At 38.9% G+C, this 26,939-nt stretch overlaps 1 protein-coding gene and 1 long non-coding RNA gene across 4 annotated transcripts in view; one reads left to right on the top strand and one right to left on the bottom strand.

Moving 5' to 3' along the window:
- SLC12A1 (solute carrier family 12 member 1) overlaps positions 1-26,939 on the bottom strand; it is an 89,100-nt gene that overhangs the window by 37,109 nt on the left and 25,052 nt on the right. For all 3 annotated transcript variants that reach the window (XM_038580355.1, XM_038580356.1, XM_038580357.1), the window contains exons 8-16: positions 26,023-26,150; positions 19,778-19,862; positions 17,141-17,292; positions 15,880-15,987; positions 15,439-15,562; positions 13,552-13,653; positions 11,349-11,504; positions 7,934-8,033; positions 7,050-7,161 (exon numbers count right to left, since the gene is read on the bottom strand). In XM_038580355.1, the coding sequence (XP_038436283.1) occupies positions 7,050-7,161; positions 7,934-8,033; positions 11,349-11,504; positions 13,552-13,653; positions 15,439-15,562; positions 15,880-15,987; positions 17,141-17,292; positions 19,778-19,862; positions 26,023-26,150 (1,067 nt within the window). The remainder of the gene's footprint in view (positions 1-7,049; positions 7,162-7,933; positions 8,034-11,348; positions 11,505-13,551; positions 13,654-15,438; positions 15,563-15,879; positions 15,988-17,140; positions 17,293-19,777; positions 19,863-26,022; positions 26,151-26,939) is intronic.
- Positions 999-17,879, top strand: LOC111093270. Its single transcript, XR_005381640.1, has 3 exons — positions 999-1,108; positions 2,725-2,816; positions 16,759-17,879. It is a non-coding gene; the product is annotated as an uncharacterized LOC111093270 (long non-coding RNA).

The raw sequence follows: 26,939 nt of genomic DNA, 5'->3' as shown, positions 1-26,939 counted from the left end.
ATGAGAAAGATGCCAGGCTTTGTGATCTGCAGAACTGGTTTTAAATCTAAGCTTGGCCACTTTGGAAATTTCTGATTATTTCTGAGCTTTGATATATTTTTCTGAAAACAGGGATAAAATCTCTATCCTGAAATGTTGGTTTGAATAGTAATGATAAGTCCCTGTCTGCTGTCTGGAATACAGTAGGTACTCATCCAAAGTTGGATGATTTTTATCATCTTAAAATGAGTGCTTACAATCTTGTTAAAGCCCCAGACTTTTTTCCACCATTGTGTTTACTCTACGACAGAGTGCTGAACGGGAAGCCAGAGTAAAGGATATAGAGCTGGCTCTGGCACTGACTGGCTAATACCCCAGTGTGCCATTTATCCTTTCTTGGTGTGGGTTCTACATTTATAAAAATAAGAGAACTGTCTAGTTCATCACTGTCCAGTATGATAGCCCTTATCCATTTGCCGTTGAACATTTGTAATGTGTCTGGTCCACATTGAGATGTACTGGAAATGTAAAAAACATACTGGATTTCGAAGCCTTAGGATGGAGAAAAAAAGAATATAAAATATCTCATTAGTATTTTTATATTGCGCTTATTAAAATAATAATATTTAAGATGCATAACATGAAATATAATCTACTAAAATTAACTTCGTTGGCTCCTTTTACTTTTTTTTGATAGCTACTAGAAAATCTTAAATTACATATGTGACACATACTATATTGCTATTCCATAATACTAGATGATCTCTGTGGTTACTTCTATTTTAATATTCTATTTGAATTGGATCAGATTCTTTGTGTACTTGTTTTTACTAGTATACTTTCCAGAATTCACCAACTTTTCAAAAGATGTTTCAAACAAGAGCCTTCAATGAAGATGGGATAGATAAAATTATAAGGGATGGTAGTTATTAAACCAGAACACCTAACCTAAAGAAACATGTCATTATGGATCAAATTTTGCTCAGGGTTCTAGAATGTCAATGCATTTTGAACCATTAGATCTCCTTGGGCATTCTAGACTCCGTCAACTGCAAAGAAAGAAGAAATATTTTATTCAGGGAAGTTCAATGGTAACATGAGAGAGAAGAATAACCAACAACTAGAAAAGGTATTGGGCCATCAGTATATTGAGTTGTACCACAATGACTGTGAACCCCTGGGGAAAGTGGCATTTATTTAAATAAATACAGTCTAATGTATGTCTATTATTGCTACAAAAATCCAGATTAAGCATTAATTGTGACAGAAAGATTTACTCTAATGCCTGAATTTGCCATATTGAGAAGTCATAAAAATATTTCAGGCAGAAACTCTCTTTGCTAAAAGTGATTATAATATTTTTTTGCACACTTATTAATGTGAGGCAAGGCTGCAATACAAATGTAGTAGAGAAAAACAAACTAACAAAGAGAGAAGACATACTGGAATATAATTATTCAACATTCAAATATATCATAGTCACAAAAATGGATTTTACCACTCAATTAAAACATTATAGAGATTGGCTCAGTTAGGATCCAAAATATCAATGCATAAATTAATTCAGAATTTGAACAAAGAAGGTCTAAAAATCTTGTATACATTATAACTTTGACATTGATTGAGAAAAGGGTAAAGAAATTCTAATTATTTAGTCTGGAGAAGTAGTTGATGTGATGCTACTTCAAATAAATGAATATTATGAGAAGAATTTGCAATGGACTTCCAATATCATTAGGATCAAACAGAGAAATTTGGGCTGAAAGCAATGTTCTTTCCAGCTTTCATTTTTTAAGACATTGAGAATGTTTCTGTTCTGTCTCTGCTTTCATTGTTGCTCTGGTTGGAATGGTGGTAAAGAGAATTTTTCCTTCCTGATTTGGGCCATATTTCATTTCACCATGTGCCTAGTGCCCATTCATAGGTCATTTCATTTTTCCCACACTGGGCCATGTCACTGTCTCATACACATCATGACAGAGACTCGACGGCTAAAGAAGAATAGATGTAGCTATAAAAATGCATCAACTTGGTGGTTGTGAACGTTGAGATTAAGAAGAGGTTGAAGATAGAAGAAAAAAATGAGAATTTTAGTTTCCCCTTGTTCATCTGTGCTTGAACTGCACAGGAATTGGTTGTATTCCCTGGATTTTCTGTAGAGCATCTTTGAATTCAAATAGAGACTTAGGGTTTATGATGATATTTTATAAATTTCAAGAAAAAAGGGAAAGGCAAACAGTAAGGGTGAAATTTTGTTAAAAGGGGATCTACATGAGGAAACTGGCCAGAAACTGTCATCTCCTCTACTGTGAGAGGAAAGAACAAGACACTCAAGATTTAAAGGATGTGAAAGAGTAGGAAACGTTAATCAAAATAGATCTACATCTTGGCACACTTAGGTGAAATGAGTAGAAGAATACCAATAAAACTCAGATAATATTGCCTTTGGAGAGGGAGAGAGTCATGAAAAAGTGGTTATAAGAGAGACTTCAGCTTAAGCAATGATGTGTTCCATTTTAAAAGTGAGAAGGAACATCTATGATAAAAATGTTAACAGTTATTAATTAAAATAAGTTGAATATAGGTGTCATTTAATCCTATATAGTTTAATCATATGAAATTGCCAGTGTTCCACAGTTTTGACTGACAAAAATGGAAATTTCATGATTCAACCTAATAGTTTTCTTACAGTTTCAAAATAAAAAAAATTGAAGCAATCTAAATTTTTTTATTTTTCTTTTTTAGACACTGTGAGAGCAAAATGGACTTAATCAAAGGTACTACAGCATACATGAGAGCCTTTTGCAATTTTAGGACAAATGAAATTTAGAAAAGAGGTAAGTGTTGCATTTGGAGGATGATAAAGGCTTTCTCTGATTTGAATCTAAAGCCCAGATGAATTGGATCAAGTTCCCATCTTTTTTTTTTTTTTAAGATTTTATTTATTTATTCATAGAGATGCAGAGAGAGAGAGAGAGAGAGAGGCAGAGACATAGGCAGAGGGAGAAGCAGGCTCCATGCAGAGATCCCGGGACTCCAGGATCATGCCCTGGGCTGCAGGCGGCGCTAAACCGCTGCGCCACCGGGGCTGCCCAGTTCCCATCTTTAATGTATACTTGTCTTTGATTTGTTTTAATAAAAAATACCTGCCTTTAAACTAAAACTAAGAAGTGTATGAGCCACTGACTGTTGACGCATGCGTGACGTCTTCTTGCATGGGGAAGAGAAGCGTGAGCTGGCATCATACAGTTTTTAGAACCAAACATAGTGTGCCCAGAGAAATAAGACCAAACTAAGTTTTTGCAATGATTGGTTTTATCATCTTCCTAACTCCTACAAATAAGTGAGGAAACTGACAAAGAAAGCCAGTGTGTTTTTATGTCATGGTACACAGGGTGGAGCTTGCAAACCCTGACTTAATACTTCTCTGTTGCTGAACCCACTGAACTGGGCTATGCTTGACAATTTGAGAAGATACTAGAAGGTAGAGTCTCACTCCCTTTGATCTTTCTGTGATGATAGAAATGAGGCAGAGAAGAAGAAGAAATCACTTTTGTTCTGTACACGGCCTCTTGGGACATAAGTATGTCAATGATTTATCACAAGTAATTCAAAGGAGAAGAATAGATAATATTGTAAGCTGGATTCCTTAAAATAAAAAAAAGAAAGATGCCCACATTTGAATGATGAAGGATATTTCTAAAATGTCCAGGTTGGTTAGGAAAGAAGCAAAGAGGAAGAGGCTCTGATAGGTGGGTGTAAGAGTTAGTTGGAGAGTTTGAAGGACACAGTGAGAGCTTGGGGTTCAGCAAAAAGAATTACTCTTTGCATTTCAACTTCAGGAGCTCTAAGAGCTATGATGTCTAGTTCTTTAAAAATGTCTCTGTTTTAAAAAAAAGAAGTCTCTAGTTTAGAAAATGGCAGCTGTAGCCACATGCTTTCCATCTACCCACCAGAAATGAAATACCAATGAGCTCTGAGTTTTGCTCCTTCCTTGTAGTATAACCGCATTTCAAGTTAGCACCTAAATAACCAAAGACCACCAGAGGAACAGAGCACAGAGCCCGCAGTCCTATGATTAGTCAGTGGGAATACATAGCTCACTGTTCTATCATAATCATATTGGACAACTAAAAAAGTCCAAAATTCAGCATCGGGATCTGGTTTCCCTAAGAAAGGATGTTTCCAGTTTTTGTTGAAAGGGATATATTTTTGGAGTGAAAATGGCAACTATGGTATACCTAAAATAATAATGGTGATGAAAATACAAGTACCAAGAGTAACAAGTACAATTAGTTGAGCATTTACTATCTGACAGGTGTTGTGCCAAGCACTGGAAAGCTTACCTGATAGAATTCTCACAACAGCTGTGCGACGTAGGTGCTATTATTGTGATGATTCCCATTTTATAAAGAAAGAGAGAAAACTGAGGCCCAGAAAGACTAAATTCTGTACCTAAAGAACTCACAGCTAACAGGTGGCAAAACAGTGATTCAGAACCTGACCGGATGTCTGAAAAGCCCGTGAGTACCAGCTTCCCAGGGTTAAGAACTGCATCGTCACCTCTCAAGATCATCACTCCCAGTTAACCTTCCAATAAGATTGGCCAAACTACCAACAACTGTGCTTTTGGAAAAAGTTTTCTAATGAAATGCTGCTGTCTTCCCCATGCCCCCTTCCATCTGTTTCTTAGCAAAGATGATTGACGACTGAGCTGCTGGTTGAAAAATGCTGATGGCATCTGCAGCCCCGGGGGCTCACAGAGAGTAACCACCTGGAAAGTCACTAACTAATGCAGTAACTATTTTCTCTCCCCAAGAGAACCCCAGAATCTGGGAGCATGACCCATGGGCCCTACTCAGAGAGACGAGCACAGCAATATATGATATGGTCCAATATACATGTCACACAACAGGGCCATCGGAGGCACAGACACAGGTGCCTACTTCACATGAAGGTCCACAATATCACTCTTTTATTAGAGTGAAAGCAGCAAAGGGTTAATTAAAAGCAATATCTCCTGTCTCTATGAGAAGACCTTTTCTCCCTTGCCAATATATATATGACTTTATACTCCTGGTTCATTTTTCCTGTCCTAAAGATATTTTATTGCCTGCTAAACTAAGTTTTCTCTAAATTGCTGGAGAAGAAAAACACCCCAAACTGCTTATTCCATCAAAACCAGCTCCTGTATTATATTGGCCAAAATGAAATTCAGTAATCCAGGGCACCAAAGTTGATAATATGAGGGAAGAGTGCTTGATAAGATTTTTAAAAATCCTCTGGAGTCACAGCTGGTCATTACTTAACCTGTCAATCTCATGTAGTCAGTAGAGTTCCTTTCACTCCCTTCCAGATAATTGCGTTGAGTTATATTATCTCAGTTCCTAGCATATAAGCACTGAGAGGAAGAAGAATACGACCAATTGCTTCATATAGCATTTAGAGTATTGCCAAGTGTAAAAAGATGCTTAAGAACTGGTCATGATGGGATCCCCGGGTGGCGCAGCGGTTTAGCGCCTGCCTTTGGCCCAGGGCGCGATCCTGGAGACCCAGGATCAAATCCCATGTCGGGCTCCCGGTGCATGGAGCCTGCTTCTCCCTCTGCCTGTGTCTCTGCCTCTCTCTCTCTCACTGTGTGCCTATCATAAATAAATAAAAATTAAAAAAAAAAAAAAGAACTGGTCATGATGATGTGTGGCAAATTTGTCCACGCATCATGGCACAGCCAACTGGCCCCAGAATTACTCAGGTCCCTGTCAACCCTACTCCCTATTGGAAGTTTGGGTAGTGGCACTTGATTCTTTCAACACTCCCAGGGACACAAGTCTGCTAAGATTTTCTCCTCATGAAGGAAAACACAGAGCACAGTTGGGTGGCCTGGACTGACATCCTAGTTCTGCCACTTTCTTATCATATGACCCTGTGCGATAATTTAATTTTCTTTTTCTTTTTTTAAAGATTTTATGTATTTATTCATGAGAAACACAGAGAGAGAGGCAGAGGTATAGGCAGAGGGAGAAGCAGGCTCCATGTGGGGAGCCCAATGCAGGACTCGATCCCAGGACCCTGGGATCACACCCTGAGCTGAAGGCAGACGCTCAACCACTGAGCCACCCAGGCATCCCAATAATTTGATTTTCTTAAGTCTCACTTTTCCAACCAGTAAAATGAAAACAGAGATTCTTTTTCCTTTCTGCCTCACTAGGCTGTAATATAGATCAAGTAAGAAAAATTGTAGGAAAATGCTTGGAGGAAGAGGTATGTACTAAAAAAAAAAAAATACATTGAAGTAGCTAAGGGTTTTGAGCAGTGTGTGTGTGCCTGTGAGCAAGAGAGAGAGACAGAGAAACTGTGATTATTATGGGAACACAAGCAGACATAGACTGGTTTGGAGGACCTACTATTTTGTTATAATTTTAATACTTTCTTTTCACTTTAGAGATTGGTGATTGGTCAATGATTTGGTTAAATTTTTAGCATCTACTTTGAATACCTCCTCGGAACACCACCAATAAGTTCCCATTGTCTACCACAAACTTCCTGAACAGAAAGGAACTCATTTGGCTCTGAATGTTTATCTAAGGCAGGGGAAACTTGGTTTAATTCCCTAGATATCTATAGCGTCATCAATTTTATCCAAATATTTAATCTAAATTCTATGTGCTGTCATTTCAGGACATTATGTCTGGTTTCCTCCTCATCAGTTAATCTATATAATAGCACTCTCTGGCTTATTCCATCCTTTTATATTTCTGTGGACAGTTACCACCCCAAATGCTTTCATTTTATTTCTGAGCCAGTTCTCTTTTTCTTGTCTCAAAGGCCATCATTTGGAAATATTTATCACTTTTAGTTGGTCTCCTATGAAATCTGAAACACTTTTTATCCACTCATTTAAATTCAGGATCACGGCCCTTGCTAGTTCTTCCTCTATGAATCAAGGAAAAGGACTCTTGTTTAAACTGGCTTGCCACTTTCCTATCACTGCCTGTACCCACTTGGCTCACGTAAAATAACACAAGGTGAGTAGGTAGGGAAGAACCTTCCCGGGATGAAGTGCCTCTTACCACAAAGACTTCACAGCAGATGCAAAGGCCACTGTTCTTGGTAAAGGCATGAGTAATGTCCAAGAGAGCAGGTCTTGTCATAGGTCCCCCTGTTAAGACAATGCATTGGGGCCTGGAAATGAGAAAAGAGGATGTGAGAACTGGCTTATGAGCCAGAACATCCCTAATGGAAATGGCAGGAATGGGGAGAGGAGAGTTTGGCAAAATGGGACAACTTCTCCCCTAAATATTTCTTGGGTTTCTCATCGGAATTCTTGAATCATCCTGCTTGTTCATCTTGCCATCTTTGTATTCTTAGTTCCTTAGTGATGGCAAAAATGTGAAGTAAGAAAAGGTGGTCTTGGGTTCCCCCTGTCTTTTATTCTCAAGGCACTACCATATCCTAAATCCCCAATACAAACTATCACTCTCCAGCTGGTATCTTTATGCTGCTTTCCTTCATCTTCCTTGCAAAGCCTGTTTTTTTTTTTTTTTTTGGTTCCATTCAAAATAAAATATAACTAATGAAGAGTTTAAAATATTACTTTTCCTAAGAGAATTCAGTAAGCCACAGAGCCTTAAGCAGAGTGGACATAGCTCCAATGATTAAGGTATTTGGGGACATCTCTCTGAAATCACACCCTTAGATAACCTCTCTATCTCTGTGCATGGAAGGTGACACCTGACATTATGCTGGTTTATAGCTGGAAGTGGGCAAATCTCAGAGCAGAAGAGAAGAAGCACTCATTCACAGAGATGTTGTGAAAATGAAGCATTTTTATATGACTCCTTATTCTTAGAATATACCCATAAAGTGTATCACTACTCTAGTGCATTGGTGTCCCATAAAGGAAAGCCACTTCTAATGTGGAGCAACACTAGAATGCCTGGGAAGTAAATTTTACCTGAAATTTTTCACATGGTCTTCCACGGTAGTTAATTCCAGCGCATTGTCTAATGCACTGACGTAGGAAAGAGCCTGCGTGGAGGAGCCCCAGTTCACATCTGTGGACAACAGAAGAATTTGGCATTAAAAGCATTGGCCTTCCCTCTGTATATGAACAATTTTTATAAGTCATTGCCTTCTATGATTTTCCTTGGCCATGTCATCAGTGAGGAGTGCCCAAGTTAGAGAAAACACAGTGTACTATTTCCTCGAAAGAGCATTGTGTTCTTCTATGAACACTTTATGAATTCTTAGAAGTGAGAGCTCTCTTTCCAGTTAAGGATCAGACTTAGCCAAAGACCTAGAAATTTTGCTTGGTGGGAGGGGCTATGTGATAACCACACTGCAAGTGGATAGACTTGGAAAAATGGTTAGCCCCTAAATAAATTAAAAAGTTCTTCACAAATTCTTCAATTGAAAAGAGGCATTTCTGTAGACACAGATAGTGTGCAGCAATCTTTATATTTTGAATAGTAAAACTGAATAGCTCAGAAAGTCTTACTTTCTTGGGTATCTATGAAGAGTATTCAGCAAGCATTTTAATTTGATTTGTAATGAGGGAGGTAAGTACTACCATCTCCTAACTCCCTTTTTTTTTCTTACACTTTTTTGAAAAAAGAAATAAATTGAATATTAGATGGAACTACCCACCAGAAGTCCCTGATGGGAATGTACAGATTTACTCCAGATGGCAGATAGAGTCATCTCCCTAATTTTGCTTGGAAGAATCAGGGAAATGGTGAGGACATAAAAAGGATTGATATTGCCTAAGGTTTACTATGCAACAGGTATTTAGCATACTTTAGGTTATTTTATTTTATTTTTTTTTTTTAATATTTTTTTTTATTTTTATTTATTTATGATAGTCACAGAGAGAGAGAGAGAGAGAGAGAGAGAGAGAGAGGCAGAGACACAGGCAGAAGGAGAAGCAGGCTCCATGCCAGGAGCCCGATGTGGGATTCGATCCCGGGTCTCCAGGATCGCGCCCCGGGCCAAAGGCAGGCGCCAAACCGCTGCACCACCCAGGGATCCCAGGTTATTTTATTTTAATAGAAATCTTACTAGTTAATAAGATATTTGACAGTAAAAAATGAACTTTGAACCATTCTTCATGCCATATGTAAAAATTAACTCAAATTGGAAAATGGACATAGATTTAAAAACTAGAGCTTTAAACTTAGAAGAAGTTTGTGACCTTGGATTAGGGAAAGATAGATTAGAAGTAAAAAAAAAAACATAAAAGCAAAAAATGATGTATTAGACGTTATAAGAATTAAGTATGTCTGCTCTTCAAAATAAACTGTAAGGAAAATTGAAAAGGCAAGTCATAGTCCTACAGAAAATATTTCCAAAACACGTACAACTAAAGATTTGCATCTAGAATACATAAAGAACTCTCACAACTGAATAATAGGAAAACAACTAAAAAATATAGGCACAAGATTTAAACAGAAATTTGACTGAAGATGATAAATAAGAAGATGGTAAATAAGATGTTCAACAACATTAGTCATTAGGAAAATGCAAAGCAAAGCAAAGTGATAGTACTCTACATCTATTAGAATGTTTTTTTTTTTTTTTAATCAACTGACAATACTAAGTGCTAACAAGGATGTAGACAATGAGGACTTCCATTTATTGCTGGTAGGAATAGAAGATGATACTGCTTCTGTGGAAAACAGTTTGGCCGTTTCTCGTGAAGATATTTATATATACGTATGTATGTATAACCACACACACACACACACACACATTCTTATTATATAATCAGAAATCCCACTCTTAGATATCCTACTCCCAGGGAAATGAAAACAAAGGTTCACATAGAGTTCTGTGTGTACATGTTTATAATAGTTTTATATAAAATCATCCCACGCTGGAAACAATCCAGATGTCCATCAACTGGTGAATAAATTTTTTTAAAAAATTTGAGATATATTCATATAATGAAATATTACTCAACATAAACCACTTACACATGCAACAACATGGATGAATCTAAAAATACCATGTTAAATAAGAGGAAGCATACACAAAGGCTAGATGCTACAGGATTCTATAAAATATTCTGAAAAGTTGAAGCTATAGTGACAGAAATCAGAACAGTGGTTACTAGGAAGTAAGTTGAGGGAAGGAGATCAACCATGTAGGAGTATAAAGGGAACTTTAAGCGATGATGGAATTGTCCTCTGTCTTGATTGTGATGGTGGTTACAAAAATGTTGAAGTTTGTCAAAACCTATAGACTACACATCTAAGGGGATGAATTTCACCATATGTAATTTCTGCCCAAAGCAATAAGTCATAAAGACAAACAGCAAAAAATCCCTCAAAGATAGTTAACTACCTTCTCTACTTTCCTTGTGCAATACAGGTAAGGGACATAGGAGGGTACTTTGGGGCTACCCGGCTCCTGAGACTGGACCTCTCTCTACCATGCTCTGTAGTCTCTAGTCTCTCCCAGCCTCAGTCCATCCTTCTCATTGATTCTAAAGCTAACATCCAAAGTTCAGATACAATTGAGTGATCTCTGGCAGCCTTTTGTTCCCAGATTCCTTAGCATGACATTTATGTTTCTTATTTATCTGACCCCAACTACTCTTCTAGGCTCACCTCATGCCTCTTCTCCTTAACACCCAAGACTCCATCCGTATTATAGGCATTGGAGCTTCCAACTTATGCCATGTTCTTGCATGCCTCCTAATTTCACTCATGCTTTTCATTCTGCCCAGAATAACATTTCCTTGTTTTATCTGACTAACCAATCCTTAGTTTCTTGTCTCTTTTTTTTCCCCAAGGCAGTTTATTTGTTCATTCAACAAATATTTATTATGTATCTACTGAGTTTTGGCCCTGAGAATACAGGCCATGAACCAGAAGAGTCTTCTTGGAAAACTCTAATGAGAGCTAATCACTCCCTCTCCTCTTCTCAGTACCTCTCATATGCCACCGCATGTTACTCACTATATTGCATTATGGTTAGTTGCTTGTGTGGGGGTCAGTGAACTCCTTGAGGTCAGAGACTATATCTTATTTATCAGGATTTTTAGAAGGTGATATAATGGAAAGCGTGGGGGAATTTGGTATCATACACTCTACTTAAAATGTCAGCTCCATCATGTCTGTTACCTTGGCAAGTGATCAACTCTTTGAATTCTAGTTTCTTCATCTGTAAAATGGGCCTAATAATACCTAATATGTAACATTAGTGTGAAGATTCAATGGGCGCATGGTATATGATTATATTATATTATTAATCTCCACCACTCACATGGCACACTTAAGCACATAGGGGCTGCTCAATACACATTTGTTGAATGAATGAATAGGTAGGAAGTGCTTTCAAAACCCCTTCCTATACAGTCCTTATCTTACCTGGCTTCTTATAAGTCACATAGATATAGAGGAAGAACTCAATGACGTAGGTGATGACAGCTGCCCACCAGTTGATGACAAACATCACTGCACAGCACAAAATGGCTCCAAAAAGAGATACCCACATGTTGTAAATTCCATAGGCAGGTCTCCATCCTGAAAAAAAAATCTCGGTGCATAACAAAAACTTTCACACTATACCACTACATATGATTAGAATGCAGGCAACAGTGTTTCCTAGTTTAAAAATAAGAACTTTTAGGTCAAGTTCCCAATTCTGTTATTAGTTTTCTGTGGTCTTGGGTCCCTGGCGTAGGAAGGTATACCAAATAAGAATGCTGTGAAATACAGAAAATGTGACACTTAGGGCCTTTTCATATTTCCTGTGGGCCACAATTGTCTCCCCTCAACTACGAGACCTTAAGCTTTTGATGTCTATACTATCAGGAGCTGAAAGGAGGCAAGGAGAGATGAGAAGAGTGGGGTCTAGGAGAAAGGAGGGGGAGAAACTCCTTGGTGGCCCAAGAAGGAGAAAGTTAAGACAATGGGCCTATTTTTCCCATGAAGAAGGCAGAGTATCATTGAAAGTCAAGCCACTAACTCCCTACTAGCTCTGTCTTTACCTTAAGAGGATAGTACCCGCCCTATCAGAAATAATCATCTATGGAAAGGGTGTGTGTGTGAAATTTTTCTGCAATGGCTTCTCAAACTTGATACATTAATAAATTTTGCATTTTACAGTGAAAATATTTCTCCTGGATAAACACAGGGAGTTTCCTGTGTTCTATTATTTCCCTGCAATACAGAAACTGGGAGACAGCATGGTCAGTCTGGGGAGACTCTGGGTTGAAGGGCATTTGGCCTATGGGTGAAGTACATTTTACATTTGGAGTTGCCAAAACACAACGGAGCTTTCAAAATCTTCGGGAGCAATTTCTGAAATGGCCACAAGATGGAAATAGCACTTTGAGAACATCTCTGGAAATGCCCTTATTTTTCCAGTCTGGCTGTGCGTATGTCACAGGGGCACTGTGTGTGTTGTTTTGTGGTTTTGTGTATCTACGTGTCTCTACGTGGTCTTCTCTTTTTCTTCTCTCTCTCTTTTTTTTAATTTTTATTTATTTATGATAGTCACAGAGAGAGAGAGAGAGAGAGAGGCAGAGACACAGGCAGAGGGAGAAGCAGGCTCCATGCACCGGGAGCCCGATGTGGGATTCGATCCCGAGTCTCCAGGATCGCGCCCTAGGCCAAAGGCAGGCGCCAAACCGCTGCGCCACCCAGGGATCCCTCATCTTGTTTTTCAAAGACAAACATAACATGGCACAGAGGCACACATTTCTATGACTTGTATTCACTGACTAGAACTTTCTCTTCACTGCTTTAAGGAAGATGACACAACAGAAATAAAAATTCCTCAGTTTTTTTCTGGAGCTTAGTGGCCTTGGGTGGATGAAAGCTGCCCTTCCTTCTATATTTTGTCTTATCGGCAGCAGGTTTTCTGAAGGAGGCTTGAGACCACAACAGGCCCTAACAGAAGGGAAATGTTCTTATATCCCTGATAAAGACCTTCATGGTAAAGAAATTTCTGAAGGTCAATAGTGACGAGTATCTATTCTGGTGGAAAGGCAGAAGGAATTCTAATAGCCAACGAAGGAAAGGAAGAAGTGAGAGGTGACAAGATAGGAAAGGTTCTTTGGTGTGAAATTTTGCACCTCTTTCAACCACAGTCTGCGGAGGGCAGGGATGTCACTGGCTTCAACACGAATCTGCATTGACTATACTCAGCAGGTAATTATGGGAACTACTCATCCCTCTCTTCTGCACCATGGGCAGGAAACAAATTGATAGTAAGGAAGTTTCAAATATATACATTTATTCCACTTCTGTGGTCACTTTCACCCTGGAAATAAATAGTGGTGTTTTTCTACTGCTGAAATAAATGTGGTTTCTCTTGCAATGAATAATTTATTGCCACAGGAGAAAATTGACTTTACGGTTGGTCAAAAAGGCCATTGCTCAAATGATTCTTTTTCTATTTCAGAAGTCCCCCCACCTCAACTCACCAAAATAAAGTGGATTACGTTACCCACTAGGATATAAGGAAACATATGAACACCGATTGAGCACTTTTCACTGACTTATTTCATTTTATTGAGACAAACTGTCTGCTTAGGCTTCTTTTACTTTTGAAGAGTCAACTTACCCGGAGATTTGGCATAAGAGGCATGGAAACAGGAGAAATTAATAAGTGCGTATGAGGCCAGGAAGAAGTTGGAGATGATGGGGGCGATGGTATTCAGTTCCGCTGTGAATGAAGCAGAAGTTAGCATGTCCGCGTGAGTGATGAGACCAGGGGCTGAACAGCTGTCAGAGCCTGGAAGCTCGACTTTATTTGGCAATTGAAAACATAGCTAGCTAGCATCTGTCAAAGTTTAAGAAGTTAGTGATTTTTCTTTTGGATTGTATTTATTTAAAAATATTTTCTCAGTCAGGGTTTCCATAAAGCAAGAAGCAAGAAAACCTCCCAATGAGAAAATAGACAATATATAAGGCCTCTGCCTAGCAAACATTCAAATGGGCATGGGTGGAGGTTTTGGATACTGGGCAGATGATAAATTTCCCAGTCACCCTTCTAGAGGTACCAAATCCTGCACTATTTCTCTGCTATGGATATAAGCAAAAAGCTCTACAGAGTGACAGGTTAGTTAAATACCAGGGTACCAGAAATGCCTAATTGGAAATCTCTATACCCATCTTGCTCTCCCTGGCTCTCAAAACCCTTGCTAGTCCTAGGCCCTTTTCTTTTCTTACCATTTCTAGAGAGTTATATCTCTCAAGGTTTGCCAAAAAAATGTTTACCCCAGTAGCTAAATATCTGGTATAATTTAATCATAGCTGAATGGTTTACTGTATGATATAAGAAATAATTTAGAGACATTCTAATTTATCAACCTCTGTGATGCAAATGCAGGTGGCAGCTGGGTGTGATTCTTGACCATGGATGCCAGCCAGGAAGTAGACAAAAATAGCTGCCTTGAAGCTTGTGCCATGAAGCTAATCATTGTTCTGAGTGATTTTTAAGGATAATATTTAATTTGTACAATTTCTTTTAACACTTTGGCTATTCGATCACATACATGCATTACAGGGCAATGATTTGAGGTCTTACAGTTTAGGTTTTGTAATGGAAACATTTCTGTACATTATCACTTTTTGTTTAATTTTTTTTTTAAATCTAACAAACATAGCTATATTTTCCCCCTCTTCAACCCTGTAGAAATCTTATGATGATTCAGGAATTACAGTCACTTCCTGAGCTTACGTGATGATGATGAGCCTTTATTGTTTGGTGCCACTGTGCTGAGGAAGGCTTTGCCCTTCTAGGCAGAGTTAGCATGGCCTCACTTTTTGATTCTTCTCTCATATGCTCACCAGCAAAGGTGGCACCTTGGGGAGGAATGAGGAATGTGCAGGCTAAAGTTGATGAATGTGTCTCTCCAAGATTATGCAGCAGTTTCTATGTTGCTTAGGGAGAGGGAGCCGAGATGATAGTCTTGGCAAGTGGTTCTCAAACCTCAGTGACCTATGAATCTCTGGAGGAGCGTGTACACATGCAGGTTCCTTATCCCCAAAGACTCTGATTCTAACTCCAGGGTTGGGTCTGAAAAATTGGCACATTAACAAACCCCAAGTGCTTCTGATTCTGATATAGGCCATCAATGGACCACATTTTGTAAATGACCCTTGGATCCTCCTGCTGGCTACAGGCCAGTAGACTGTAGAGACAGGTGGCAGCTGGGGAAGGCTCTCGAATTAGATGATATAGGGCAGCTTGGAGGAAGGATTCAGTTGCATTTGGTTGGATGGATTTCCAAAATTTGAATTCAAAGAAGAGATTAAAGTCTGAAGTCTACCTCAAGCCCTCAAAAGCTCTACACACAAGAATTCCTCATTTCCTTCTTAGACTCCATCCAATATTACCAATTGGGATATTAAACACAAAACAGGAAATTCCTCAAGCTAAAAGGAAAACCCTATCAGTAATCAGAAGAATTCTTTGGCTTCCAGTAAGCACAAGAAAAATACGAACCAATAAGAATGAACGCCATGGCTATAACAAAAGTGAGAATGTATCCTCTCAGGGGTTCATTGTTTTTCCCATATCCCTTTGCAAAGAACTGCAGGGCTTTGTAGATGTTGTCCTTGCACAGAGCCTAATGGAAAAGAAGAGGAGAAATTTGTCATTTATATCTATGCACAGTCATTTTCCCTAGGTGATTCAAACAAGAAGATTTGGAAGAAGATGAAGTGATACACAATATAGGCACAAGTTAACACTGCAGTTTATCATTCTTTATATTATTTGAATCGATCTTGACTATGTGGCAGACAGCATTTGAGCCAGATGCAAACGTTAAACTGTTTCAGAAAATGATGGAAAATGATTGCTGGTGAGAATGAGTATTTCAGCTTGATCCATGTTCAGTGGAAACAGACGTAGGGAGAAGCACATGCTCTTGGCCTGAATTACCTGGAACACTTTGGGTGCGCTGACGAGCGAGGCCAGGGCTGAAGAGAGCGTTGCAGAAAAGATGCCAGCAGTGATGAGGGGGCCGAACCCTGACACCATGCTCATGACCTTGAGAAAAGATGTTCAAGTCAGGAGACTCATCCAATGGACAATTAAAAAACAAACACAAACAAAGCCAAAATCTTATGCAAATGCTTCCCCTTCTGCTTTCCGTGATTTGGAATCTCCTTTATAAGCTAATTGCTTCTAACCAGATTTTTCTTTCCCCCTTGCTTCATTCTCAAGTTCTTAACATTTGTTGTTTCAAAATGGAAATGGCCATTTTGTTATCATTGTTTATAAAAATAGGAAGGGCTCACCACAATACATCCAGGAGATACTGGAAAGAATAAAGAAGGCAATGGTTTCAAAGAATTTGATGACATTTCCCTCGTGAGTTGTGGGCATATTTTTCTTTGGCGATGGGGAAATTCTATCCAGCAGAAAGTGGTATTTTAATAGGGTTTGGGGAGGGCTCAGCTGTTTACAGGTCTTTTGAAAAGCTTCAGGCTTTCTTGTCCTTCTTGCACATAGAGGCTTTTCAAACCTTTGCTTTCTCTGTGCTCATTAAATATAATTTTAGATCTGAGACATGATGAGATTCTATCAATTTAAGTCATATTTTGGAATAATGACTTAAGCTGAGCTAATTTCTCTTTGTTGGTTGTTAAACTAGATGAATGAAGCCCTCGTGACAAATTTGCCTCTCCCTCCACTCACCAATCATTCAGACAAATTGATGTTTCCATTTCCACAGTTTTCCCAACTTCCCTTATTTCTTCCCCCTTGTTTACCTCCCCTTCTGCCACTCACAATTTCCCTCCTGGCCTTATTTTCCAGGCACCCGCAGACTGCATCAGAGGCTTTCCCAAAACTGAAGTCCAGGAATGAAGTTCATTCCAAGTACTACCTAAATCTCTCTTCTCCCCACCATGAAATCTTGCACAGTTGATTCGAAGATGCATGTCAGGTGGTATTCTTTCCCTGGTGATGCAATTCATAGACTGCCTGTTCTCTCCCCCCACCCCACAATAAATGTAACCACAGGATTTGGTGCCATGTAATGCCTATAGTGCTCCCTTCCCTCATGCATAAATTTTTCCTTGCTGAATTCAAATGGATCAATAATCAATCAGTTACAAAGTCAGAACTTTCATTATGCTACACATGACATTCTACAAATGAAAACAATAGCAATAAACTTTTTTTTTTCTGCTCAAACCTGGAAATTGTTCATCAGCCCATATTGACAAGGTTCATGTCGACATCTTGAGAAGTCGTAGCCCAACCCACAGGCTGCTGAACCATTGCAGTTCATCCCAGAAATGATGGTGTCATTCATGCTTCCGGTAGCATCTCGGACCACACAGGCCCCTGGGGAAACAATCATGGCTCATCAATTCTTTATAAGGGTGCTGCTCCCATGGGGTTCTCTACTGAAAACACAGTTTACTGTGAGTCTGAGCAGGTCCACTGCCATCCATCCTCTCTTGTCATCCTGGGGACATAGTAGGAGGAGGTTCCCATCCTCAGGGGCTTGAGAGCGCCCCCTGTCTCTGACAGTCTGCCACTGCTACTGCTCTGGGTGGTTTTGGTCCAAGCTCTCACCTACCTTTGTAGGACACTTGGGGATTGGATCTCTCTTACTTTCTGAAATGCACATGGCAGTGCTTTGCGCATGATATTCAATTCATATTTCTGGCCTGAAGCTACTGAGTAGGTGTTTTTTCAGGCAGAAGGATTTATTTCCTCATCTGTGAGATACCTAAGGGATAGCATTATTGAATTCTGGTAATTAAGAGAATGGAGCCCTTGTTTTCAACTGATGATAGTCCTTGCACAATTTCTTAAACAGTTGCAATTCTACTTTATAGAGAATGTTAATTGTTTAAATAATGAAGAAAATGGAGATAAAATATTGAGATTTCCTGGTAATATTAATGGTCAAATAATATTCTATCAAATATCACTTTCTTCCATTATTTTTATCCATTTTGGTATTTCTGTTATATTCCATTATAAATATTCTAGGATGAATATCTTTGTGCCTACATTTTTTCTTGTGTATTTCAAAATATTTTTCTAGGATAGATTCTTAGAAATGGAGTTATTAACTTTTTAAAGATCTTTGATACATATTTTACTAAACAACTTTCCTTATGAATAACTATAATCTCTGCCATTATCTATTTGATAGGATTATTGAAATATATGAATATATGTGTGAAATCTGTAGAAACTTTTCTGAACTACGTGAAGGGTAAATATTTTACAAACTAAATCCCAACCAATAAAACTGTTCATTTTACTCTTCAAACTCCAGCCAGTATGAATTTTCATTATTTGCTAATAATTTTAAGAGAAGGCCCAGTGACAAGTACTAATGGGAACCCTCAATTTTACTCACGGAATTCACATCCTGTGAATCTTCGAAAGACTTAAAAGGATCTTCAAGCTGAAGGAGTCATTTAAAATAATCAGTACAGGAATCCTGTTTACACAGCCCTGAGGGGTGGCCTCCCAGCCTCTGCTTAAACAGTTGAAATTATGAATGTTGGTTACCAAGCAAAACCATCTGTTCCAGATTTTACCTTTTTGTATTGTTCATCTATGTTGAATTGACTTTTCTGAATCGTAGATCTTCGCTTTTGCATAATACAGCTCCCTAAATTTTCATGAAGCCAAGCCATGAGCCATAACTTGCACTAATGACAGGCTATGGACCCCACGACTATCATCCTCTCCAGGGAAAAGTATAGAAACGGGATTTTCCCCCAGGCAAAGACTGGAAGAAACTCTGATTTCAGGTCTATAATTTTACTCATTTCTTCATTTTTACTTTGTGTGAGATAGGAAACCATTTGGGAAATTTAACTTAAGGTGATTTCAATGTCATTTAAAAATATGTCAATTTTCTAAAGTATTGGAATAAAATTTCTTTACATGTGACTAAACTTGGAAATGCCACAGCAATAGAGCTAACATTATCCAATTTCCTCAAATAAGAGACTGAGAGAAGCAAAAATTCAAGTTAATGGTTTTGCTTTTCTCTCCAGAAACCAACGAAGATCAATGCGCTTCCCCGATTTCCTTCAGGCAGAGGACAAGTGGGATGTGCCCTTCAGTAAAATGGTCATTTGAGCTTCCGCAGTAGGGAGCTATATTCCCTAGTGTGCACAGAAAAGTTTTCTTCTAACAGTGTTCCACATTTCTTCCTCTCCTCCTATGGCATAAGCATGAAGTGACCCCCAGCCAGAAGGAGGTGTGGCTGCAGGCAGCCCATGGAAAGAAAGTCAGCTTCAGAACAGCAGGTGCATCCACATATTTTCTGCTTACTGAGCATTGTGAGGGCTGACCACCTACACTGCAGGCAGGTGGGTCTTGTTCTGATTTCCTGCCAACTGGTGACAGTGGCATTTCTATAGTAGGGACAGTAATGCAAGGAGGAGATACAGTTATCAATTCTATATCTTTCATACATTCCTAAGGCTTTTGTTTTGTCTTGTTTTGTTTCTGGCTTCTTTTCTTTTGCTCTGTTTCTCACCTGTCTCCCAGGGCAAGGGAAGCAAATCCTGAGTGGTGGCTTCTTTGGCAGTGGGATTATCACCTGGAGTAGCTAAATGGGAATCTCTTTCTGTTCAGGTAGAATGACAATCTGATTAATTCTACCCTGGCTCTGACCCAGAAACACCTGTATCATAGCTTAATTGCATTCAAACCCCTAAAGCACCTAGGGAGGGAATTAAAAATGTTGTTTTTAAAAAAAACTTTCTGTTTATGATCCACAGAGAGCCCACTGGACATGAAGAATGACCAGATTCCTTGTAATTCTGGCATTCTGACACCAGAGATAGCTTACCTACACAAATAGCAACTCCTATATAGGCGACAGTGGTGATGAAAATGGCCAGCATGGTTCCTCTGGGGATGGCATCTTGGGGATCCTTTGAAGAAATAACATGGTGGGATGAAGAGACAGGGTGGGTTAAGAAATAGAAATGACTTGGAGTTATTACTATTTTTCAAATGTTTAGGCTGCCCTTCCTGGGGCAGGTTCTAAAGAAAAGATCAGGCAAATGGCAAAGTAGAGAGCCTGAGCTCTTTTTGGACAAATATAAGGTATTCAAGGTGAATAAAGAAATCTCTAGAACTTGGTGCTTAGGCAGTCTCTAACCGCCCGTGATGGAGTTTTTATAGAAAGGTAGACCAGTTAGCTCACCCACAAATGCATCTCCCTCCCTTTATCTCCTGTGAATTTCATGCAGATGTATCAGACCTTAAAGTATTAGGGGAAAGACATAAACATACCCTGCATATTGATGCTCCTTGACAATTTCTGTGTGTGGGTGTTAGTTTTGTACTAAGCTTAGACTTGCCTTTGAAAAAAATAACTTTGAAGCAAAAAGGATGATCTACTAAATTCTCCAATCCCTCATATTCTCCATTTGGAATCTAGTTCAGGAATGACTGCAATGGGAGATATTTAATTTCCATAAGCAGGCATAAAGAAAGAGGCAAATTTAAGCTTATACCAGAAAATGGGCTTTTCTTTTGCTTATGAATGTATATAAATTAATGGGGCTGAGCTCACACCATATATAATATATCATTTTATATCCTATCTTGGGGGCTAAATCATATCATAATCAATTTCCAAGCAGCATAACTTCTAAATAATTGAATCCAACTTAACAGGGATTATTAAATAGAGATTTCAATGTATTCTTGCTTATAAGACAGTGCCTGGCATATAGTAGGAGTCAATAAATATTGAATTGAGGGAGGCACAATCTCAGTAGATATTAATTCCCCTACCAGAGGACCTGAGATTTTTCAATACAAATAAGCAATAAATGCAGTCAAAATTTGAGCTTTTTTGTTTTTGTTTTTAACTTAAATCTGCTGATCAAATCAATCCTAGGGGGCAACACATGGTACATGCAGACCCAACCTGACAGCTGGAAATAACTTTACATGTGAATCTGTCCCTAATGAGAGTCAAGTCAGCCCTATGGCGTTGCTCTGTGGTCATTGAGTCCTTCCTAATTTTTTAGGAATATTTGCATATAGGGCCGGTTCTGCTGCATACATACCTAGCCTCCTCCTTCCAAACTATTGTCTCCAAGAGTGATTTCAGCTAATGGGTGCAGCTGAACAGCACATCAAAGGAAGAAGAAGGTAATTGTGGTTGAAATGGGCCCCACTCAACCTCTCAACTCATGGTATGTTTCAGGTTTTATTTTATTGATTAACTATTTCTTGTGATCTGAGTGAAATGGGAGGATTAAGTGCAAAGAAAGGACATATATCTAAGGATTAGAAAGTGGCAGGCAGTAATGTACCTCAAACATACACACTTAGTTTTTTATGTAGAACTATCTGCTACAAACTCTGAAATTACTTACTTAGAACGTACATGAGGGTCAGACTTGGCCCAATATAAATCCACATGTCAGTATCTTAATGTATGATCATATATTCACACTGTCTGCTCTGGCTCTCTCTCCCCTAAACAGGGACCAGGACTCTGACAAATTCTTAGTTTTCACTCTAAGTGCTGGTTTCCATCTCCCCAGCAGTAACTTAAAAATTGAAACTTCCTTCATTAGATATTACATTTTTTTCTTAAGACAGAATACACAAGCAATCTACTAGGTTGCAGTTTTTTGAGTGTCAACCATGTCCTAATCTTGAATCTCTGAAGCCACATCTTAACTATCCTGATTTGAGTACCTCCCAAATCTTCTCCTTGGTGCATATTTACAGATTATGAATTAATGTGTTAACAAATGGAAGGCTCAGGGTGGGAACTTTGTAGCATCCCTTTGTGCCAACTCTTGTTGTCACTGGCAACCTGAAGTGCCATCATGAGAAGGATTCTGAGGCTGTGAACAGAGGTAACATCTTGCATATCCCTATAGTATGTAAATAATACATGTTTACTAAGTTGAAATGAATCTATTATATTGTGATTATTTCTAGTTTCACTCTCAGAGAAATACTATCTTTAAGTACTGAAGTTTCCTTGTCATTTCCCACTATGTAGTCACCTCTCAGTTCTTAACATATTTGACCACTCTGGCTTTTGGTCATGTTAATTACTCCTTCTCTCTGTTTTTTAAAAGAATTTTTATTTATTTGAGAGAGAGGAAGAGAGAATAGAGTGAGTGAGAGAGAACATGAGTGGGGGTGGGCAAAGGGAGAGGGAGAATCAGGCTCCCCACTGAGCAGGGAGCCCAATGCAGGGCTCAATCCCAAGACCCTGGGATCATGACCTGAGCCAAAGGCAGATGCTTAACTGACTGAGCCACCTAGGCACCTCCTGTTAATTACTGTTCTCAAAGCATTCTCCTCTCTTGACCTTCATGATCCCACTAGCTGTTGCGTTCCCTTACCTCCAAGATGGCTCTGTCTTTCTTCTTCATGGTCACCTTTTCTACCATATATATTTTGAATGTTCCCTGGGCACTTTCCTGGTCCTTTTCACTCCTCCCTCTTGCACAGTCTTGGATGAACTCATCCAGGCCATGGCTCCGAGTCCCGCCTTAGTACCTTTCCAGAGCTCCAGACTCATAAATCCAGTGACCCACTAGACAGCTCCACTCTGATGTCCTTTTTTGCCATGCCAACCTAAATGGCCAGATCTGTGCTTCTTTATCCTTAGCAATTACTGCATGGAATCAATTCGGTAGGTTGCACCCAGCATAAAAAGAATACAATAAAATAGAACTGATGTGACAGTATCAGAAGACATCATTTGTAATAAAGTTAAGAACTGCTGGGGGAAAATTTTCTCTGTGTGAACTTGACTGTGATGTATAATGTCTTCTGACTGCAGATCATCGTAGAAAACATTCTTTCCATTTCCTCTCCTAACCCTAACAAAAGCTGACCCCTTTGATCCTTTCCCCCTGCCATGGCCTTAAATCAGGCACATGCCATCTTTTGTCCAGACTGCTGTGTTATCGCCAAACTGATCTTTCTGCCCCCAGCCTCCCTACCTATCACCCCCCTCCACCCTCTAATCCATCTTTACAAGCTGCTAGCTGGCTCTCTCTAAAACACACATCTAAACAGCTTGCTCCCTGAACTAACTGCCTTAGTGTCTCTAGCTAGTTTTGGGATAACATCCAAACTCCCTTTTCTGTAGTTTAAAGGGTCTCTGACTTCCACTTAATAGAATAGAGTAGTGTATGTGCTGAAAGTCACACTTAATTGCAAAATCACCTAAGTATTTTTAAGTAGAAAGAATGCAACTTTTTATAATACTATGACCACACGTGCCTTGAAAATCATGACAGGGGGGTGCCTGGGTGGCTCAGTCAGTTAAGCATCTGCCTTCAGCTCAGGTCATGGTCCCAGGGTCCTGGGATCGAGTCCTGCATCGGGCTCCCTGCTCAGCAGAGAGCCTGCTTCTCCCTCTCCTTTCTGCCTGTGCTGTTGCTATCTCTGTTTCTCTCTCTCCCAAATAAATAAATAAAATCTTTTTTTTTTAAAAGAAATCATGACAGAACATTCTCTACATTTTCTTTATGTATCAACTCAAACTCAGAGACTCTCAGTACAGAGTGGATAGAGAAATAAAACTGCTTAGTAGTATAGCACCTCTAAATCAAGTCAACAGTCATTTTGTGAGAAAGGAGCTTTATGTGCTACCATTTTTAGATAGGGATATCTTCTGGGTTTTTGCTTGCTCCCATAGCATCAGGACACACAGAAGGTCCTTTATAAACATGCTTATGAAAATTTTGCTGAAGCGATTTTACTTGCATACCCCAGTCTACACATAAATTAATTTCCATCAGCAGCATCTTTCCCTGTGCCTTTTGACACTCCAGGCCTTCTGTTCCGACTGTCTCCCTCTTCTTTGTTCTATTGATGAACCCCTGTTTGTCCCTTGAAATCTGGATGGAGTGTCCCCATCCTCTGAAAGCCTCCCCTTGCTTCTTCAGGGACAGGTGATTACTATTTCCTCTTTCCCTTGTGCATGATTCTGTTCTTGCTTCTTACGACTCATACAGAGGGAGTCTGTCTTCACCTTAGACCATGAACAACTAGAAGGGAGGATTGAGTTCTTTGCTTCCCCAGTGCCTGCTGTCAGTAGGCACTCTGTAAGTGTTGGCTGAGCTGAACTGATGACTAAGTGTCTAATACGAACTTGTTTCTAAGGAAAGCACAATATTCTTTCATTTAAATGTGTGCTTACAGTTTGCAGGATTTTAAATCAGTGATCTCTGATACTTTCCCAAATCTGAAAAACTGGAAGCTCCACATCCATTACTAAATTTCGTTAAGCAGCGATACTTAACTACTTGAATCATTTTGAACAAGTTAACTTAATTTTCTGAGCCTCCACCTAATCTATTTTATGCCGTATCTCAGCTCAAGAATTTACCATGGCACTGTGACCCCTAATATGACAAATCAAAATGCCTTTATTCATTCAATAAATAAATATTTATTGAAACCTTACTAGCTCTGAGGAAGTAGCAATGAATATAACTAAAGGCAAGGTCTCCACTCTGATGGAGTTATATATTCCAGGGCAGGCCTCTCTTGCTTAGGTTCCACCAATAGCTATTTCCCCTTATGTTATAAGGTCATCCAGCCTCATCAGGGCTTCTCCAGTTGAACTGTGAGGGATCCCTTACTGCCTCCAGCATCCCCATGACTGACTGTTATTTTGTCTTCTCTACCTGGAATACCCTTACATTTTCTTATCAATAGTCAGTATTGAGCTTTTGCTCTAAGTTCACACTTAAAGATAGCGTCCTTGAGGAAATCATCCTGGACTTAACAACTATTATGTTTATTTCACGATTTATTTAGACAGTACATATGATTTTGATTTATACCATGTCTCTTGATAGCTCTTGCAAATATTTCTTATCTTCCAAAGTTGATTATAAATTTATTTTTTTAAAGATTTTTATTTATTTATTCATAGAGAGAGAGAGAGAGAGAGAGAGAGGCAGAGGGAGAAGCAGGTTCCATGCAGGGAGCCCGACGTGGGACTCCATCCCAGGCTGCCAGGATCACACCCCAGGCTGCAGGCGGCGCTAAACCGCTGCGCCACAGGGGCTGCCCTGATTATAAATTTATTGAAGTAAAACCTATGCCTTCTCCTTTTTTGTATATAGTAGAGACTGTTTAGTACCCCCTAATACCCATTCACACCTTCTTCCCTTTAACACTAGAACTCTCTAAAATTCTAGGAACATGGCTGCCCAGCTAGAGATTACATTTCCCAGTCTTTTCAACTAGGCAAGGTCGCAGAGACTAAACTCTTGACCAATGGAATGTCAGCAGAAGTAATACCTTCAAGGTCCAGGAATTGCTTGCCCTCTATTCCTTATTTCACTTCCTATAGGCTAGAACATGATCTTGGAAGTGACCAGTCATCTTGGACCTTGCAGGTGAGGGCAAACTCCAAGGTTTCCATAAATCAAGAGAGGGCATCTGGGATTGTGGGCTACCTTTTGGAGCAAACTTTTCTTATTCCACTGCATGGCCTATGAGCTCAGATTTTTATTCACTAGAAAAATAAACTTCTATCTTGGTTAGGTCACTGCTACCAGTCTTTTATAAAACATTCAACTCAATATTCTAACATAATGCTCCTTACAATACTTAACATCAAATAATATGAATAGAGTGCTAAATATATACCGATTAAATGAAAGAACATATCTCTGAATTTAATGACATAAAAATTCACTAATAAAGTGATTTGGTGGGAAGTGGGTGGGTTTTTTTTCTTCCTGAATGTTATGTGTTTTTGTTCCTTATGTGTTTTAAAAAGAGCTCTGATATTTTTTTCACTGAGTTACATTCATTTTCTTAGAAATTTTATATGGTGTCAATATACTTTATTTTTCTGATATCACTGAATAAGACTTTTTGGAAGGACTCTCGGAAACAGGATGGTCTGAAATTAAATTTTGGCATTAAAAGAGAAAGCTTTTAAATTACTGGGACTCTTACAGAAATTTTAATTTTAACATCTTTAGGGAACTATGGTCTCCGTTGACCTCTATAACTCACGCTGCTCACCAACTGCACCGCAACTTCCTAGTACTACAAAAGCAGAGGAAAACAACATACCTCCAAATCTCCTGAGATATTGGCACCAGCAAGAATCCCAGTAGCTGCTGGGAAAAAAATTGCAAAGACAGAGAAGAAGCCTTCACCTTTTGTGAAGCTTGGCCCAAAGTTTTCTGCAAATATTGATGCTGCAACACAAATAATGAGAATATTATCATGTAGACTTTCTTTACAGAAAAGTAGATAGTTACCTTTAGCTTCTATCAAAGTATCACGTAAATGGGTCCCTATGTGCTAAATGGAATTAATTTAAAAATGTTGGTGTATTCCTGATAAACTTCGTGTTAATATTTGCTAAGAGTCAGCATATATATCACAAGGTTTTAGATCTCCAGAAGATGGCTCTGAAAAATTTTTGTGCCAATAGAGACCGAGGCCTCCTGACTTTTTTGAATCTAGAATATTGAGAAAGAGGGAAATGGAGAATTCTTCTCATGACCATACTGGTATATTCACAAATATAGCACACACACCACACACATAACCTGCCCTATACACACACATAACTACTCTCTTGCATGCATAACTACTCTAATCAACACACAGTTTTTCTGCTTTTATATGCCTTTTTAAAAAAATCGTAGGAGAAACTTGTGGGCAAAACTATCTTAAATTTTTGATGTTTATGTTCTAACCTTCCCACTCCTTGCTCCCAGAGATTAGATCTTAAATTCTTATACTAAATTCTCATATATAGGAGAATAATAGTAAAGAGGAATGCTGGTCATAAAATAATACTATCCCAGGGGGTCTCAACAAATTACTTAAACGAGAAGGGAATAATGTAGAAGAAAAACAGAAAAATGAGGGAAGGAAAATGCAAACAAAAGAATCTGGGATGATGTAAAAACAAGGAAAGAAAATTTAAGTCTTCAGAAAAAATACAGCAGGAGCTAGAAGAGGGAAAAACATAGAAA

This window comes from Canis lupus, chromosome 30, assembly GCF_011100685.1.
Source record: "Canis lupus familiaris isolate Mischka breed German Shepherd chromosome 30, alternate assembly UU_Cfam_GSD_1.0, whole genome shotgun sequence".
NCBI lineage: Eukaryota > Metazoa > Chordata > Mammalia > Carnivora > Canidae > Canis > Canis lupus.
The sequence above is the reverse complement of the archived record's forward strand: the minus strand, read 5'-3'. Positions and strand labels throughout refer to the sequence as shown.